The 19,878-nt window shown below is 50.5% G+C and overlaps 1 protein-coding gene across 16 annotated transcripts in view; it reads right to left on the bottom strand.

Moving 5' to 3' along the window:
• Nucleotides 1-1,396: 1,396 nt before the first annotated feature.
• Dysf (dysferlin) overlaps nt 1,397-19,878 on the bottom strand; it is a 204,419-nt gene continuing 185,937 nt past the window's right edge. For all 16 annotated transcript variants that reach the window (XM_048416689.3, XM_048416694.3, XM_048416691.3 and 13 more), the window contains 9 exons: nt 17,858-17,997; nt 16,669-16,757; nt 16,323-16,418; nt 15,759-15,900; nt 11,647-11,746; nt 8,376-8,554; nt 5,920-6,029; nt 4,587-4,734; nt 1,397-1,629 (listed from right to left, as the gene is read on the bottom strand). In XM_048416689.3, coding sequence (XP_048272646.3) covers nt 1,591-1,629; nt 4,587-4,734; nt 5,920-6,029; nt 8,376-8,554; nt 11,647-11,746; nt 15,759-15,900; nt 16,323-16,418; nt 16,669-16,757; nt 17,858-17,997 — 1,043 coding nt within the window. In that variant the 3' untranslated portion in view covers nt 1,397-1,590. The remainder of the gene's footprint in view (nt 1,630-4,586; nt 4,735-5,919; nt 6,030-8,375; nt 8,555-11,646; nt 11,747-15,758; nt 15,901-16,322; nt 16,419-16,668; nt 16,758-17,857; nt 17,998-19,878) is intronic.

Below are 19,878 nucleotides of genomic sequence, written 5' to 3'. Positions count from 1 at the left end.
ACAAGTCCTTATGCGAAGCTGGATCAAGCTTTGCCTGAAGCCTGCATTTTGATATGCTTCATTTCTATGAAACCATTGAGTTCTTTTTACTCATCTGAGTAGATTTTCCACTACTTAGCATCTAGAATAGAAAAATAAATAGTGTTCACAGTAGCCCTCCAGACCTTTTCAAAGCAGCGGGGAGACCGCAGTTTTTCTTACAGTATAGCATCTGGGGGTGGGGGGTGAGGCTGACATGAACTTACTTATTTACTGTATTTCTTTTCCTTTTCCAAGCTAACTTTTTTTTTTTCCTGCAGAAACTATCTCTGCTCTACCCTCCACTGTGTCTCTGATTCTTTCAGGCTGGTCACTTCCTCTTCTACACCTTCAGAAATCCTCAGGGTATCCCATGAGCAAAGCTCCCCAACCCATCCTGAGGCTGAATGAGCTTTGCTTTCTCTCCTCTGGTTCCTCCGAAGGCTTACCATCTCTCCTGCATACACTGTTGGACACAGAGTAGACCCAGCAAAGCCTCCTCACTAGGTGGGAGCTTCCCAAAGAGCTTGCAGCCCTGTCTATGCTCTGCTTTCTGGGTGAGGTGTGTCTTTGCCTCTTGGGCTCAGGTGGCAAGCCTTTGGGACCTGGCTGCCAGGTTCTCTTAGCCCAGCATGAAGCAAGGATAACAGGGTACCAACTCCATCATGTCAATCGGGTGGCGCCTCAGCCTGAATCTCACAGCCCTGGGAGGGGTGAATAATAGAGAGGTATTGGGGGAGGATCCTTCCCTGGCCCAGGGATCTGGGCCAGGGGAACCAGCTCACAGTAGGAAATAGGAGAAGCCTCCGGTGACAGGAAGAGACAGCCAGCTCTCCCTGCCCTGAGGCAGAGGCCTCTCTTCAGAAGCCTTGGAGCAAAGCCTTCCAGCTCTGCGTTTTCTGAGTGCGGTCCTGCTGCTCCTGAGGATTAGTCTGGTTCCCGCAGGAAATTTCAGAACAACACCAAGGCCAAGTTTCAGACCACAAGGAAAAGGTATCTGAATCCAGCCAGATGCTTTAAGTAGGTTGTGGAAGCAGCAAGGAGGAACTGCAGAAGTGTGTGTGACGAGGTCAGGCCACTCTCCCAATGGAGTCTCTCACCTGAACAAATGATGACCTCCCCAGAAAGGTGGAGGTCAAGTGGGGAAGGAGGGGGAGGAGTTCTGCAGAAGGGAGGGGACAGATGATACCAGTCACTGCACCAGATATCAAGCCTCAAGGCCCCCCCCACCCTAACTGTTTCTGCCTCCAAAATGCTGGCCCAGAAATGAGAACACTCCACTGGCACCCCGATCGTCCCAGATAACCCCCTACCACCCACCCAATCTCCCTCACTCAGGAGAGTGAGTAGACATATGTAGACACATAGTAACATAGTCTGTGGTTCTGTCTGCTTTATACTGAGATCGGCAAGAGTTCATCTGAAACAGAGCTGGGTTTGGGGAGAAAAGGATGATGGAAATAGGGTAATCCCAAGAACTCAGTGAGCATGTGCAAGACCACTGGGCCCCAGAGGAATGGAGGAGTAGCCAGTTCTGGGCCAGGAAGCAGCCCTTCTCCAGAGTAGGCATCTTCAGCTGAAGGGCTTCACCAGCTTCATGGCAGCATAATTCTAGGAGAAAGAGACAAGGATAGAGACACACGGTCAGCCCTTCAGGGAAAGTTCGGTGGGAGCTATTGTTTCTGGGACCAGGAGTAAAGCTGCAGGCAGGGAGTTGGGCTCCTGGGTCTTCATCCCTTGCCTGCAGCCTGTCCTTGCCACTTGCCAGCCCATGCCAGGCTCTACACTACTCTTAAGACACTCTTATCCATCGCAAAGCTGACTCTGACCATTTTCATGATTCCTAGGCCCCTACTCTCATATGCCCAGGGCTTACCCATCACCACGCCACTGCCTAGAAAGCCAGAGGGTGGGGTGTGGGGTCATAGGACAACCCATAACAGGGGCCAGCATTAGACAGGGGTCACCCTCCACAAAGCACTTCCTGCAGGCCTGACAGGAGCCTCCCCTCCCCACCACTCCTCCCAAACACCATGAAAACACACAACACAACACAGGGCTCTTAATTGGGACAGTATGTTCTCCAGCGCCGGCCTGGAAAGCCAACCCTGGAAACAAAGCCGGCCCTCCTTCCCCGCCAAATCGCTTCTGCCGCCCCAATCTGGCCCTGCTCCCGGCAGGCTCAGAGTGGCCAGAGGAGTCAGAAGTCCCTGCTCAACCCTCCTAGGGGACTCTCTAAGACAGTGGGGGTGGTCTGACAAGCTGGTGCCCTGCACTGCCTAGAATAGGCCCTTCTGCCCCACCTGGCTGAAAGCAGGTGAGCGGACAGTCCCAGCCTTCATGAAACAGGTCAGGTGACTGGAGAAATGGACAGACAGAGATAGGATTCTGGGCTGGAGCCAGGCCTGCAAGCAGCAGTCCTATAGCTCAATCCTACTGGCCCCTGGATCCTGAAACCCTGGCCGAAATCCACCTGTGCTCCACACGCTGAGTGCATACAAAAGACACTCAGGGAAAATGAAAGTGGAACGTAGCTACTGGAGCCCAAGCACCAGAGGAGGCTCTCTGCTCAGATTCCCCAAAAGTAGTCCTCGGTTATCCTCAGGAGCAGGAAGACCCCCCAGGATAGAAGGGACCGGCCTTTCTTCCCGACACAGCTCTGAGACCTACGATGGTCACTCATGGGCCTCACAGGGCTGGGTCCAGCTGGGCAGGGCTGGGTAGGCACCGAAGTAGCTGCGGTGATGGCACTTGGGGCATGCATGCTCTTGCCCTCCAGGCGCTGGAGTAAAGGGTTCTCAAGATAGCCATTTGTTCCCAGCTTAACAAACAGCAAATCAAAAAGACAAACAAACTTGACCTGAGCCAATCAGACACCTGGGGCTCACATAGTCCAGCCCCTTCCCCAAACAAGATCACACACACACACACACACACACACACACACACACACACGTTGGCGGGAAATCAGTAGAACCCATGTTTCTAAGTTCAAGAACAATGTTCCATTTCCTACAACAGGAGGTTACTCCTTCTTTACTGTCCTAGAGGGCAGCTTCCCGGCCCAGAACGCTGCATCCCAGAAGTTTCTCCTAGTGATATTGAAGCAGATGCTCACTGGACCATGCCTGGAGAAGCAAAGTATAAACCAGCTCTGCCTCCAAACTTTCAGGTGTAATCGTTAGTGTCCTAACTATGACCTAGGACATCTGTCTCCCGGCTTCTCTCTTGGGGTCCCCAGGCAGGCCCTCCTTTCCTAAGCACAGACACCTATTTACTCAAGTCACCCCACTATCTGAGTAGAAAATGACCATACCAAGTGAGAGAAGATGACCTGAGACAGGCCAGAAAGGAGGGGGGGAGGGCTATACTTCTACCTCACCTCCACAGCCCTAGATGGCCCAGTTGCCAGGCACTGAACCCAGGTCATCTTTGGTAGCAGCTCAGCCCACAGGACACTTTTTTGCAAGACCACCCTCACCACTGAGAAGACCTGACCCTGGTGCTGTATTTGCTGTCTTCCTTTTTTTAAAGTATCCCCTTATATGGCACAAACTTCAGCCCTCACAGCCTGGACCCACCCAGGACCTCAATCAGTTTGGTTAGTTGACTTCAACTTCCTGCTTAGTACAACAAACATTGCAACAGGAGCCAGGAGGCAGAGGGCAGAGGCTTGCCCCACAACCATCACAGACAGAGCCAGGGAGCTAAGCACCAAGCAACCCTGGATGGTATGGCTGTGGAGACCCTGATATCTCTGGGTCAGATGACAGCTGATTCTTACCAGATGTAAGGTATCCTGAGTAGACACGCTTCCTGTGAGGGGTTCCAGATACAGTCCCTGCTCATTCCTACTTTCTCCAAACTCTAGCAAGGACCTCAGAGGAGCTAGCAAGTGCTGTCCTCTGTCCCGCCACCTCATTTCTTCCCTTCCCCACCCAGCTCCACTCCACCCTTCAAGGGGCTCCCCTGCCACCGTCGGATCAAGCATCCTGTTGTGTGAATTTTCCCCAATCTGGCGTTATTAAGGCTCAGAAAGCAAATAAAACTTACAAGTCTCAGGATGCTCCTGAAACTTACAAGATTCACAGGTCCGTTCCCCAAGGTTACTTCAGTATTACACAGTACTAGGAAGAAGAGCCTCTCCAACCAGTGGAGCTTCCTGTGCAAGTCATGGAGGTAGCTCCAGGAATGAAGTTTCTGAGTGTTCCCAGCCATGCTGCGGTGGACTTTTCAGTGTGCAACTGCCTCCGAGTCTCACGCAGTGGAGTAAGCAACTGCAATCAACTCACTGGCTCTCCAAGCTAGCCATTTGTTTCCATCTCTCCAGGAAGTCATATGACCCCTCCACTTCTGCCAGTCTCTTGATAGCCCATTCTTAGGTATTTGCTCAATGAGTAAGGATTCCCTAGGGACAAGGTTTTGTCTCCCTCCTACCAGATAAGGGACACCAATGAGGGTTCTATCTCCTCATTGGAGCAGGTCACTGGTTGCCACCAGACTCTGGGAACACATGGAAAACGTGGGATTCTCCCAAGTCAGTGTCTCCCCACATCAGCCATGCTCACCGGGAAGGCGTAGACAAAGATGCCCAGGAAGAGCAGGAGGATGAAGAGGATGATGAAGAGGATGATGGCACATCGGAAGCGTCGCCACAAGATGAACTTCATGGTCTTGTATGGGGAGGTAAACCACAGGAAAGAGGTGTCGGGGCGCCTGGAGGTGAGACCCCAAGTGTCAGCAGAACTCTTCTGAGGATCGTTTCCTCCAGACCCTGCTCTCAGCTGGAACAGTGAGTCAACTGGCCTGGCTATGGGAGAGGAGCACCCTGCCTCCGTGCCTTCTGCCCCTCCTCCCAGAGCCTCTGCTGAGATGATGTTTGCCTGTGCCACCTGTGTTCTTGGTGCTACTGAGCCCCATCTTCAGGACCCCTTGCTTCTTGCCCTCTTCCCTTCTGAACCCATACTCAGCCACAGATCACATGCTTGGGAGTGGGGCTGAGCTTCCAGGATGCCCTGTTTGGTGAGTGAGCGCATACTGGACCCCAGATAAGCCAGGCTGGCTGCCCCTGTGTATATGGCTGGACATCGGAGGATAAAGAATAAAGAAGCCAGAAAAGCCCATTGCATTCACTCGCTTCCAACAAAGAACTGCAAGAACCCCTCCCCTCGGTCAGTAAAACTACTCAAAGAACACAGGGGGCTTTGAGTCTCAATCTTAGCCTTTGTAACACGTACTGGCTAGTCCTGGGTCTTGGGACTTCCTCCTTTGTCCATCAGATCCCAGCATTCTGGGGTAAAGATGCCTCTCCCTGTTCTCTAACCCCACATGGGGATAGCACTGTGATAAAGTAAGCCATACATCTATGCTCACTTTCAAAAACACTACGGTGGGTGGTGTCAAACATAGACCTGAAGTGAGTTCCAAAAATATTGTCAGCAACTGCCCAGGAGCTGGAGAACAGCTTCCCGTCTTCTGTTTTTTAGCTGGAATGACCTCATTTATCTTTGGTAAGCTGAGTCTCATCTGTGAAATGGAGGTAGCTTTGCAGCAGGAGAGATCCCAGGACACTGGACCCTAATACAGTATGCTTGACACAAATCCACAGGGAACAGCTTCTCTTTGCTTTGTTTAGTTTTGTGCTTTGGAGTTTGTGACAGTGTCTTGCTCTGTAGCCCAGGTTAGCCTGAAACCCATTATCCTCCTGCCTCAGCCTCTCAACTGCCAGGACAAGAGGCCTGTACCTTCCGCCTGGCTTCGCACCTGCTGCATGAATTAGTAGAAGAGCCCAGTGTTCACTAAGGTTGTGTCCACGGCCTGCATCTCTCTAAGCCATGGTAAAGCTCTATACCAGGTGCCTTCCCGATGGCACCAGCCTGCCTCCTGGGAAAACCAACTGACCTTGGATCTTCTAGCTTCGGATTCATGTTGGGTTCATCCCGACCCTGGCCAGCGGGCCGTTCTTCATGTTCGCTCTCTGCAACGATCTCCAAGGTCATTTCTAGCTTGCCCTGTGGACATCAATGGAACCTGACTGGGACCTCTGGCCAGTGACCCAGAGCAGAGCCATCCCAGAACAAACAGAAGGACTGACTTGCTATTTTTATTTTGAAAAAATGCATTAATTTTATGCACTAATTATGCACTAATGTTATGGGGCTAGAGTAGTGGTTCAGCAGCTAAGAGTGCCTACTGCTCACACAGAGCAGAGGAACCTAGTCCAATGTCCAGCTCACAGGAAGACGGTGATTCACAACCATCATCTCTTCTTCTGACACCTACTGGACCCTGTACACCTGTGGTCCACATGCACACACTAGGCAGGAACACAGACACATCAGATAAAGCAAGCGCACATCGTCAGCTTCAACTGCCTACTTCACCCAAAACGAGTCAAATGAGAAGAGAGATTCTCAACTAAGGAACTGTCTAGAAAACATTGGCCTTTGGGGCATGTCTGTGTTTTCTTAATTGTTGATGGAGGTGGGTGAGGCTGCCCCTGGGCAGGTGGTCCTGGGCTGTCTAAGAAGAGGTAGCTGAGCAAGCCAGAAGAGGCAAGCCAGGGAGCAGCACGCCTCGTGACCTCTACTTCAAGTCCTGCCTGCAAATTCTCATTTGAAATTCTACCTTGGCTTTCCTCGGTGATGAATTGTGACCTGTAAGCCAAATAAACAAACCCTTTTCTCCCCAAGCTGAATTTGTTCGTGGTGTTTAGCACAGCTATAGAAAAGCAGGCTGTGATGATAAATATGTTTTTAAACACTGGGTTGTCCTAACCACAAAAGCATTAAGGAGTTACATAACTACATAAAAAAAGGCGGTCACCCCACTCATTCTATGTGGAGACAGGTGTTCTCAGCATCCTTTTTTTAATCACTTTAACCTTTCTACTACGGCATTTTATCTTGTTTTATTAATTTATTTTTAATTGTGTGTGTGTGCGTGCACATGTGCAGGTGACTAAGGAGGCCAAAAGAGGGCACTGGATCCCCTTGAGCTGGAGTTACAGGTAACTGTGTGCCAATCAATGTAGGTACTGAGAACTGAACTGGGGTTCTCTAGAAGACTGAGTCATCCCTCTAGCCCCCGGTTCCCAACATCATATTTGTTAGAGCTGCAAGTGTGTGAGGCACGGCACTGTGTATGCGGCTCCATAGTTTCTTCACTCGGGAAGATATTTCACTGTATAATTATATATTATCCAAAGTTTGGTTTCTAATGATTGTAAAGCATCCTATGGTTGGTTGACCATAATTTATTTAATAACTACTTATTTTGGCTTATTTTATGTTGTTTTCAACTCTTTGAAATGAATAAGTAATAGCACAACAAACATCCCAAAACTTAAAGTTTTAATTTAACCAGTAATTTTTTTGAGATGAGAGTTTAGAAGTGGGATGGCAAAGTACAAGGGCATAGACGTGTTAAATCGTGCATGGTGTGGTACCCAATTGCTCCCCACACAGGGCAACAAACCATGCATTCCCTGGCAGAAGGAAGTGAGGTCTGTCTCCCAAAACTTTACCAATGTGAACATTTCTGGTTTGTTTGTTTTGCTAATCTAATTTAATAGCCCAAACAGCAGCTTCTAAAATAGTCCTTTAGTTACTAGGGAACAACTCGCTTCTCATGCGTAATGCGTGCCTATGCTGTGAACTAGCAGTGCCTGTAGCTTGCTGACTTTCCCTTTGGGATGTGTTTCTTATTGGTTATCACAAGTCTTTGTATAACAAGGACATTCTCCTTCAAGGGCCATTGAGGGCTGGTCAGTTACTCTGAAACCAGTCAGAGATTAACTTCCTCTCTGGTATTGATTTGGACTCTAGGAAGGCACTGTTCCTCTGAGCACCCTTTCTCCTCCCACCAGAGCAGACCCCTGTCAGGCAAGAACGATCCCTGACAGGGTCCTGCACAAACAGGAGAGGCGTGGCCTCTATCCGTCCAACAGGAAGCACCAATCAGAGACACTCGGAACCAATCTCTAGAAAGCCATTTGTTCAATTCAACAGGTCTCCCTGCAACAGGAGCCTTGAGAGAAAAAGGCTGGAATAGGAAGGGGAAACCCTAAAAAATAGAAGATGGAGAGAGAAGGGCCTGGGAGATGGCTCAGTCAATAAAGTGCTTGTCATGCAAGCGTTAGGACCTGAGCGAGACCCCCAGAACCCGCACAGAACCCCAAACATGGTGATGTGTTTGAAATTCCAGGACTTGGGAAGCAGAGACCAGCTGTTCCCTGTGGCTTGCTGGCCAGACAGCTCAGCCTAATGAATGAGTGGAAGCCAGTGTGTGTGCCCGTGTCGCTGGGCTCCATGGAAGAGACAGCCCTTGCCCTCCACCGGGCTGGAAAGCAGACTCACCGCCAGCATCTTCTTCTCACCCTCCTCTGTCACACAAGGCCACCATCCTTTCACTGTCTTCTGCTCGAAAAGGGACACAAACCATTCAGGGTGGAAGGTGTCATCCAGCTGGTCCAAGGAGCACTTCTCAGCTGTCTTAGCTGGCTTGGGCATGTGGTTGAGATCCAGCTGCAGGGAGCCTGTGGCAGAGCAATGCCCTTAGAGGATGTAGCAATCACTGTCCATTTATGGCCACTCTGGGTGGGCAGACTCAAGAGCTCACTGTTACCTCTTCAGTTTGTACTCATGGCTCAGCCAAGGGGTTAGATCCACCACCTCCACAGCTCCTGTCCATTTCCTCTAGCCCTCTCCACACAGCCTCCCATCATCCATTCGTGCATGGGTATGTAATCTACCCATTCTGTTTCCTCACCTGAGCACAGATGCCCACTTCTGCAGTATATCTAACTGTACAAACCCTTCACACACTCATCTATTCATTTGTTTAAAATGATTTTTATCATGGTAGAATAATATATATGCATATATATACATACACATGTATGTGCACATACTACATTTATATACACACACATCCATATAGTGTAGGGGTGTGTGTGTGTGTGTGTGTGTGTGTGTGTGTGTGTGTGTGTACACTGGTTAGGTTTATTTATTCCACTTGACACAAGCGAAGGTCATCTTGGAAGAGGGAAACTTGATTGAGAAAATGCCTCCATTAGAAAATATCTGTGGGCCATTTTCTTGATTAATGATTGATGTGGGGGGCAGTGCTACTCCTAGGCAGGTGGTCCTGAGTTGTATAAGAAAGCACGCTAGCCAGGTGGTGGTGGCACATTCCTTTAATTCCAGCACTCGGGAGGCAGAGGCAGGCAGATCTCTGTGAGTTCGAGGCCAGTCTGGTTTACGAGAGCTAGTTCCAGGACAGGCTCCAAAGCTACAGATAAATCCTGTCTTGAAAAAGAAAGAAAGCATGCTTCACAAGGCACAGGGAGTGAGCCAGTAAGCAGCATTCCCCCACAGTTTCTGCTTTTGTCCCAAGCCTCCATGCTCTTTCCTGACTTACCTTCCTTTGATAATGAATTGTAAGCTGTAAACCACATAAATGCTTTTTTCTCCAACTTGTTTTTGCTCATGGTGTTTATCACACCAATCAGAAAGCAAACTAGGACATATGTATGTGTGTGTGTGTGTGTGTGTGTGTATACAAATGTTTGGGGATGTGCATGTGTGTGTTCATATATGTAGAAATCAAAAGTTGATATTAGGTGTCGTGGTTTGAAAAAAAATGGTTTGCATAGACCTATAAGGAGTGGTATTAGGAGGTGTGACCTTATTAGCATAGGTGTGGCCCTGTTGGGGGAAGTGTATCACTGGGCTTTGAGGTCTCAGATGTTCAAGCCGGGCCAGTGGCTCCCAGTTCTCTTCCTGCTACCTGCTGATCTAGATGTAGGATTTTCAGATACCTCTCCAACACCATGGTTGCCTGCATCCTGCCCTGCTTCCTGCTATTATGATAATGGACTAACCTTCTGAAATGGTAAGCCAGTCCCAATTAAATGTTTTCCTTTCTAAGAGTTGCCATGGTCATAATGCCTCTTCACAGCAATAGAAACCCTAACTAAGATGGGTGTCTTTATTAGTCGCTCCCCACCCCTCACTTTCTGAGACAGTATTTCTCACTGAACCTGGAGCTCAAAGGTCAGCTGGCCTGTGAGCCTCTGTGCTCCTCCCCAGCACCGGGATTGTAGGCACATGTTGCCATACTTGTTTCTTTATAGGTACTGGAGTCCAACCTCAAGTCCTCGTTCTTCTGCATGGCAAACATTTTACCCACTGCACCATCTGTCAACCCCCACTAATTCTAATTCAGTGGCTTTAGATACAGTCATGATGTTACATAGCTGTCACCACTATTTCCAGACAGTTCTCATCCTCAAAGAGAAACTGTCTGCTAAGCAGTAACTCTCTTGTCTCCTCAGCCCTGGGTACCAGTGTTGTCTTGTCTGTATGGACATGCCTCTTATAGTTACAAACATCTGCCCTTAGGCGTCTGGTTTATTTCATTGAGCAAAATATTTTCAGTCTCTCCATATCCCTTATGTCAATATGCTTTTACAGTTGAATCATATTGCCATAGGGAGACAATACATTTTATTTATCCAATCATCTGTTGGTGGACACGAATCATCTTCCTCCTGTGATGCCTACAGACATCTGGGTGGCTAGAAACTGACACACATGGGCCAGTTCTCTTCCTGCTGCCTGCTGATCTGGATGGAGGATTCTCAGATACCTCTCCAGCACCATGTTTGCCTGCATACTGCCTTGCTTCCCACTATTATGATAATGGACTAACCTTCTGAAATGGTAAACCATCCCCAATTAAATGTTCTCCTTTTTAAGAGTTGCCATGGTTTGTGGGGACCAATCACACTGGGGAACCTGAAGATGGCCAACATTCACCAAGAGATATAAACCAAGCAAAACAGGGTCCATCTGCCTGATAGAATGCCAGACAGACGTGTGTTCATGTAGATAGACACCTACTATGGTCAGGAGGGGACAAGTCTATTCACATGCAGGAGGTACACAATGGTACACATCATGCATCTGTGCATGTATAAAATGCAGATATAATGCAGATGTGTTCATTTATATTAATATATTCCAGGCTATCTCTGAATGATGAAATAGGGAAGAATACATTGTTTAGTTCTATCTTTCTAATTTTTTCTACAAGAATCCTGTATAGAACAGATAAAATATTAAAATTCAAACCTACAGCCATCATTTTTATAGCCCACTATTACAATGAGCTCCCCAAATTACTCCCATCCCATGTGCCACAACTGGCCCTGGAGTGACAAGGGTAGGGGGACAGGAAGACCAGCACAGAGGCAGGGAAGCATGCCCATCAGGAGCCTGGGACTGTGCAAAAATACACTACTCTTTGACTTCTGTAGACAAGGGCCATGCAGGAGCACACCAGTGACCTGATTCTCACCATTTCTGGGCTCTATATTGCTAGACTAGCGTGACCTGGGACCTCCCTGTCAGAAGTAAGGCCAGACAGTGTGAGCAGCATAACCCAAGTCCCTGCTCTTCCTCATGAGTCCCACTATCTAACATGGCTCAAGGAACACCTCAGCTAAGGCCACTGTGATCTGACAATGTTTTGTCACATACTTCTCTTTTGCTGGGGACTCAGTGATCCTGAACTCCTCCACTGGGCTTCTTGAGGGGCACTCAGGATGATAGAAGTGAGACTTACCCAGAAAGTCATCAAAGGAGAACTTGTCGTTGTCCCAAATCTGGAAGACTACGCGAGCTGGGATCTTGCTCTCTGTCTTGTCAAGTCTCCAGAAGGCATCCTGACCCAGAGGAGGATCAGGGAAGCAAAGTTAGAAAAGTTTGTCCAAGGCCACAGACAGGGAAGTCCCTCTAGCCTGGAAGGCTACAAGGTAGAGGCTGTGGAGCAGTGTATCCCTGAGGGTTACGTCCAAGCCAGGACCTAGCAGGAAGAGTAACAAGGGCCTGGCAGTGCTCAGGAGTGAAATAGCTGGTTTTTAATGTCAATTTGCCATGACTTGGAATCACCTGAAATAAGAGGCTTGATTGAGGAACTATCGAGATGAGCTTGGCCTGTGGGCACACCTGTGGGAAATTGTCTTAATTGTTCATTGATGTAGGAAGGACCAGACTATAGCCAGTGGCACCATTCCCTAGGCTGGGTCCTGAACTATCTTCCAACAAGTAAGCTTTCCACTGAGAAACCCAAAGCACCTAGAGTGTCCAGGGCACAGAATAAGGAGTAGCAAGCTAGGATTCGAACAAACAGGCAGGTTCCAGGGTCCTGCTCTCAGCCCTAAACTGGGCTTTGCACATGTGGTCTCCAGGACATGTGGGCTGGCAGAGAACAGCAGGGTGTACCCCCAGCTGCCACTGGAAGGAAGCAAAGCACACTGCTGTAAGTAGCTGGCACTGAGGCAGGTCCCCAGACTCTCCCTCCTACTCCTCCAGGCCACCTCCACCTCCAGGCCCCACCAAGAAGTTTCTCCTTCCTTCTAGAAGAGGAGAACACTTCCCATCCTGGTTGCTCTCCCTTATCCCACTGGTCAGTTCCTTCTAGAACCAGGCACCTGGGAGGCATGGGAGTGAAATGGCCAATGGGTCTAAGCACTCTCCATCTGAAGGACTGTCGTTGGATTTCTCTGTTCACCGTGGATCTACCTGGGCAGGAAGTATGTATAGGAAACATCTTCTGGGGCCAGCCTGAGACCTGGACCCATATCTCCTAGGAGATCAGAGCTGGGTAGCCCAGGGAACCACGGGAATGTCTGGCCCCAGATGCCACGGAGGTGGTTAATCTTCATTGTCAACCTGACAGTACTTAGAATAGCCGAGGAGACACACATAGAGCTAGGTCTGTGAGGGTGTTTCCAGAGGGTTTAACAGAGGGAAACCACCCTCTGCAAGAGGCATTGTCCCATAGGTTGGGTTCCAGTAATGAATATAATGGGGAAAATGAGGAGGACTGCTAACTACTAGTACCGCCCCCACTGCCCCCATTTCCTGCATCCTCTTCTGTGGAGATTGGCAGTCACTTCACATTCCCCACACTACGGAGTCACCTCACCAGGCCTTCCGCGATGGACCATCTCTCTTAAAACCACGAGCCAAAAGAAACATTTCATCCCTTACATTTAGATCTGGTAGGGTGTCACAGCAACAAGTAACTAATGAACCCATCAAGTCGCCATGAACCCAGCCACACACACCTCACCAAGCGTCCCAAGGGAAGACCATGGCCACTGTCCACAAAGAACGGCCATCATACCAGCACCAGAGCCTAGACTACAGCCTGCATTGAAGGAAAGCAGACCAAGGCTGGCCCCAGCCACCCCTCTCTGTCTTTACCTCCTGCTTGGCTGCCTAGCCCAGCCTCCTGCAGGTGCCTGCTTCCCCTAGCCAGCTTTTACAGTCAGCTCTAGGCTGCCTGCAGGGCCGCCAGCAACCTCCATTCCTCAACAGGCTGGTTTACGGGCTCAGTAATGAGCCAGAGGTTCAAACAGCCCCTGGTGGGAGCAGCTGGTCAGAGGTTCAGCCTGGGGAATGAGCCCCCCAGGTCCCAGGCGCTCATTATGCTCCTGGCCTGGGCCCTTTTACTAGCTGTTTATTTGTAGGGTGGGGGCCTGCCTGCACTGCAGGCCCCAGTGGGTGTGCTGGACTCCAGGTGGGGAACAAGACTGAACAACCAGCGGTGGTTCAAAAAAGTGGGATGAAAGGAGACCTTGTACTTTATGACAGTCTCGTCTGGTTAATGGGGTCCCTGGAGGGTCGGCCTGCCTGCCAGGGGCCCCAAACCTCATGGCAGAGGACTGCTTCTGCAACAGAGCCTGGGAGTCCACAGCCTTTGCAGGCCTTGCCCTCACCCACTCCATCCTGTCCCTTCAGCTAATCAGTGCCCTGCTGTGGGCAAGCTCCACCTGCCTCTCAGGATCCACCCTTGGACGAGCCTACTAGCCCCGCTGCCCTCCTTAATATTTCTGCCTGATCCGTCCCTCCTGTCTCCTGTCTGAGCCATTCTCTGCATGGGGAGGAGCCTTCTGCTCCTCCCTAGATGTGTGTCCTCACTCCTGGGTACCTTTCTCCTCGGCACCCTATCCCTTTGTGGATTCTCCCTTCTTCCACCAGGCCACCACACTGTTTCCCTGTAGCCTAAAGAAGACATTCTGTCTGGATCCCCACCTTCCCTGGGACTCAGTCAGCTTCCCGTTCTGACCAGGGCCTTCAAAAAAAACAAAACTCCATGGGTGCCAGAGCAGGGCTCCTCTAGCTGTCAGTCAGCACCTGCAACTGGGCCCTCAGAGATGCCAGGTGACTAGCATTCCCTCACCTCTCCCCTCCTCCATCCCCTCTGGATGCAGTCACACGTATGTGCACATGTATGTGCATGGTTCATGTCTCTCATTATCATGCCAGCTACTCCCCATTGTCCTGCCCATCTCAAATCACTGTCATAGTGCCAAATTCTCTTCTTACTTCACTGAAGGAAACAGGAAGTCCCTACTCCAGACATGCCTGGCCAGATCCCCCCAGGGTTGGTAAAAGGCTGTGACCTCTCCCATTCAAGCAACCAGTGTGCATCTCTGACTCAATTTCCCCACCAGGTCTACCCCCTTGTGGGAGTCACTACATCCTGGAGAAGGTGTGTACAATGCTTGATCCTTTCTGCTTTGTTCCTGGACTCATCCTCCCTGTCCACAGCTAAAGGAGAGATACTTCTGTATTTGATAAAGGTTCTCAAGACAGGCACGGTATCTGCTTATTAGGGAAGCAGGCTTGTAATAGACAAACTCCAAGGAAAGGCAGCCTCAAAACTTATAGAGCCTGGACACTGCTGGACTTCATACAACCTTGTTGCTAAATTTGGCTTGCTTTTCTGGTGGTCCCTACTGCCATCTCAGGGTTAAAGAATCCCTTTAGCCCTAATAAATCCTTATTTTCTTTCTGAACATTTGGCAGGACACTCTGGTTTCTCTGAGGCGCAGATGAGTCCGTGTGTTGGATTGGAAAGATTCAGGCAGGGGAGATGCAATAAAGAGAATTCAGAGAGCAAGAAAGCCAAGTGTATTTGAACTTTCCTTCAAGGTAAAGCCACACGGCAGCCTGGGGAGACAGGTGCTGCCAAGGTTGTAATGCCCGGAGTGTGAGCTGCCTCTGGGTAGAAATCAGACTGACAGGATCAAAGCATGTGTAGGCATGTACTCTGTGAGGGGAACACCTCCAGGTAGCCATTAGTGTTAAAGGAGGAAGAAGGTTGAAAGTATCATTGGGCCTTCCTCAAACCATCCTGGCTGAAGACTCACAAGGTCCCACAGCCAAGCATTGTGCTCTGCTGACCTCACAGGGTAGATCAAGTGTGGGTAAGAAGCTGCCACCTTGAACTTGGACCATTCAAGACTGCAGAGACCAATGCTTAGAAGAGACCTAAGAATCTAAGTCCCCCATACTCCCCGCAGGCCCGTCCTGCCCTCCGAGGGTACAGAGCTGGCTATGATGGTCATGCTGGGCCTCCAGACTCTTCTGCCTGGCACCAGGTTCTTTCATGCTGCTAGGTGTAGGTGTGGAATAGTGAGATGGGCAGGGGCAGCAGGACTTGAACTTGGGTATGTGTTAGGTGTGTGCTGTGTGGTTGTTGGTCATTCTGGCAGGTAGAGACACTGGCAACAGTAATACTAGCAGAAAAAGAGAGAGACGTGAGGTACAGAGATGGAGGGGTGACAGAGACAGGGGTCAGAGCTGCAGGGGTAGAGAGGATGTGACCGTATCAGCTGCAATGTGAAGCCCCAAGAGTCTGGTCCCAGGTCAAAGGCCGCTCACCTTCTTGGCAACAGCACAGACTTGCTCGGCGGGCAGATAGTCGAAAGGAAACACAAACCTCCAGTTGAAGTTGCCCTCGCCACCAAGGGAGCGGTAGTGCACATCTGTCTTCTGTTTGTGCTCTTCGAATCCCACCATCCAGCTGCCACATGTGGGAGAGGACAGTCCTCATTAGTCCAAAGCTCACAAACCCCAGGACATTTCCCACAGACCTCCACAGCAAGGTGGGCAACCTTGACTTGGACCAGGAAAGAGTTGTAGAAGCAAAGGAACTCGGTAAAAGAATTCCCAGGAAATCTCCATGGTGCCCACAACACACCACAGAATGGGACCATCTAACATCTCGGGAGGTTTCCAAGAATAGCCTCAGTCCTTGCCATTTTAGCTCAAAGAAATTTGAGGGAAATGACCCCCCAAAGGTGCAGACCACTACTGTGAAACCCTCTTTGGAACGGTATCTTCTCCATCTCTACACCACGGATCGACACAGAGAGGAATCCCACCCAGCCCTGGGAGCTAGGAAGTGCCAGGAACTGGCCCAGGTGGAGAATGACGGGACCCTACCCTTTCACATAGATGTCACTCATCTTCTCCCCCGTGAGGCTGAGGTCATCCAGGATCACATCTTTAGTATTCCAAATAATACAACGCAAGAAAAACCTGTGTGCGGGAGGAGGAGAACGTAGCTACATTGGTACTCCAGTGAAGGATGTCCCCACCTGACAAGCCAGCTCATCCAAGCAGTCCTTCTACCTGGCTGGCTGGACATTTTAGCCAGACCCAAACAAACTGTGCTCCAAGAACCCATTGACCCCCAATCTGTCCAACAGGCAACCTCTTCCCTCTATCCCACAGTTGCCATGGCTCCCCTGCCTCCATCCCAGCTAGTATCTGTAGCCAGGCCTGTTACCTTCTAGCTCTTCGTGGGGTGATGTTGAAAGGAGGTCCAGGCCGGCCCAGTACCTTTGGAAATAGGTCAATCCACATCTGCAACTTCCCCTGGAAAGACCCAGACAGTTCATTCATGTTCTATGCATGCACGCACATGTGTGAGCATGCACACATACACACACATACACATGCGTGCACACACACACACACTTCTCCTTGCATCCATAACTTCTGCACCTGTCTATTGAGTACATCTTGGGATCAGGCCAAAGAAAATGATACTCAAACTTGCTTGCTTGCCTGTCAGAAAGAGACTCAGCACCCAGGAAAGGAGGGAGTTTAAACAGATAGGTGCAGGACCCACTGCAGAGGAGAGATCACTATCCTGTAGGCTGTTCAGAGACAGTGAGGAGCTAACTGTGGCCCAGTGTGCAGAGAATGATGTACGCAGAGCCACAGAGGGCCAGGGAGCCAGGGTTTAGTGTCAAGGACTCAGGTCCCCATGACAGAAACCAGTTTCCCGGTCTGTTTCCCTCTGCAAATCCAGGAAATGGTTTCTCTTAAAATGCAATAAGTAAAGTAACTTAGTTCAGTAATGTCTGCAGGATCTTAGGGCTGGAGAACAAGAGGGTATAACCTGGGCTGCTTTGGGAGGCTGGGAGCAGCCCACCTAGGGAAGAGCCTGCTCCTCTCAAAGGTTCCTCGGAGCTTCCCCTGGCTTTTCTCCCCTCTCCTTCTCATCCTGCCCTGAGCCGCTTCCTCCAACCAGCCTGGCTGCCAGTCTTAAGCTTGCTCTCTGTGTTCAACTGACTTCCAAAAGGGAAGCTTCCCACCCTCCTACCCACTCTCCGTGGGCCTCTACCATTCTGGAGGTCCTGGGATCTAGTCTGGGCCCTCAGCTGTAGCTCAGCACAGGAAGACCTTCTGGAACTAAACCACTAACAATGGCAGACAGAAGACACCCTTAGGTAGGGTTGAAATGGAAAGACACCCAGGCAAGGTAGAAGCCAGGCCTAAAAGCAAGGGCTAGCTTTGTTTCCCAGGCAGTAAGGGTCACCCCAAAAGCCCGGGTAGACGACTGTGAAGAAATGAGCCATGGAGAGTGTGACAGATTTCAAAGTCTCCCTGGTAATGTGGCTGTTCTGGCTGTCCTTGGGATGTAGCTCTCTGGGTCCAGGGAGACCATGGTCCAAGGGACAAGGACTTACCTGCTCAATGTCTGGCTGCAGAGGGCTGTAAAGAGGCCGTGACTCCACATGCTCAGGGACCAGGCCTTGTTGCTGAAGGACATGCAGGGCGAGGCGTTCCTCCACTGGGCCTAGGTGTGGGTTCGGGAGTCTACCAGCCTCTGCCCCAGAAGAACAAAAAGTGAGTGAGGACATGAGAGACAGGACAGCAGGGGTGCTTTCCTCTGAAGGTTGGGCAGAACTCCTGGGGTGGGGGGGGCGCAGGGAATCCCTCCTCATGACAGCCCATCCCCACGAAAATGCACTGGGCTGGTCCTTATGCCTTGCTTTCTACGAGGGAAATGTCACTCCCACAGCCTCCGGGCTTCAAACACAGGTTCCCTGTTACTGTCCTTTCCACCAAGCCTCTTCCAGAAAATTCTTAGTTTACATCCACACAATCTTCCTTGTCTTCCAAAGCCCACTCATTCATCTGTTCTTAACCTCTCCCAACTCTGAGCCCCAGCAACCTGTACCACAAATCTAGTGTCTCAGCGCTGCCAGAATGAGGCTCTGGTTCACATAAGTGTGGCCGTAGCTCGGTCGCTACACTCAGAAATCACAGTGAATGCCTCTACAGAGGACCCGCATGCCATGCACTGCTGACACGAATGTTAGCATGCCTGATCCCTAGAAGGACCCTAGCAGCTGAGTACCACTGCCATCCCCACTTCACAGACACGAACCCTACAGAAGCCCCACACCTGTGCGTCAGGGCAGCTGGGATCCTACTCAGTTAGAAAAGATAAACCTGTGCTTCTCCCGCCTCCTGCTTCCCGTGGGACAGCTCCCCACTGACAGATGACTTGGAGACAGGTGCTATGAACGGGAAGAAGCCAGGCTCAGCTCTGTGCCAGAGGCCTTGGCTCCAGAAGCACAGGAATGATGGACATGAATGCACCCCCACACTCATGCACCCACGCACCCATTTGTCCACTCATGTATGCTATTGGGTCACTGTTCTTTGGAGCCAAGCGCACTGTCATCTGGTATGTGCTGCTGGGCCAGGAGAATGGCCTGCATCCAGCTGGCTGGTGACTTTGGGAAGGTCATTAAGTATCCCTGGCCTCAATGGCTTCATCTATAAGGTGAGGCAGATGCTGGACCTCAGGATTTTATGACCTAGAACCCCTATGCTAAAGCGGCTAGCAGAGCAGCGGGTGCCCCCGGAGGAAATGAGACTCCCCTCCTCAACCAGATGCTCATTCTTAATGGCTGAGCCTGGCTCAAGCCCTGGGAGAGTCAGGAGCACAGGGCAAGGAGGAGGGGGTGGGGCACAGGCATCAAAGCCGTCATTTCCTTTTATAACCTCAGCAACAGCCTTGACATCAAACATCTCTGCAACAATCAGGAGACGCGGGGCCAGCTGGGCCTGTAAACACCTCAGGGAGTTGGAACTGCTCTGGGTGGGCGATGTGGGAGTGTGGGCATCTCAGACACATGGGGAGCATGTGGCAAGGCATCTCAGCTACCACGCTGGGCAGAACCAAGGGCAAGGACGGGGTGTGGCAATGCCTGTTGGTTGCCCCCTGGATGCGTGGGTGTAGGAGGTTGGAAATGTTGGTCAAGCAAAGCAGGTTAGCCTAACTCAGTAGCAAGAACCCTCAGAGGTGAATGTACAACCAGCTCTGACCAATCTGACCACTGAAGCCCACAGGAGACAGCTCCCGTCCCCTGACCTCCACCCTGCTGCACACTTGCCTGAAATCTCACCCTCTGTGCTAGTTTGCTTTCTTTTACAGTGATAAAGCCTTCAGGCCAAAAGCAGCTCCAAGGAGGAAGGGACTGACTTGGCTTACATTGCCAGGTTATGATCTGTCATTGAGGGGCAGTTGGTGCTGGAACGGAAGCAGAAACCACAGAGGAGCACTGCTCACTGGTTCGCTCAGCACTCAGGCTCAGCTTGCTTTTCTCCACAGCCCAGGTCCACCGACCTAGAGATGGTGTCGCTCACAGTGGGCTGAGCCCTCCGGCATCAACCAAGATAATCTCTCAGAGACATG

This window comes from Myodes glareolus, chromosome 6, assembly GCF_982192425.1.
Source record: "Myodes glareolus chromosome 6, mMyoGla1.1, whole genome shotgun sequence".
Lineage (NCBI taxonomy): Eukaryota > Metazoa > Chordata > Mammalia > Rodentia > Cricetidae > Myodes > Myodes glareolus.
The sequence above is the reverse complement of the archived record's forward strand: the minus strand, read 5'-3'. Positions and strand labels throughout refer to the sequence as shown.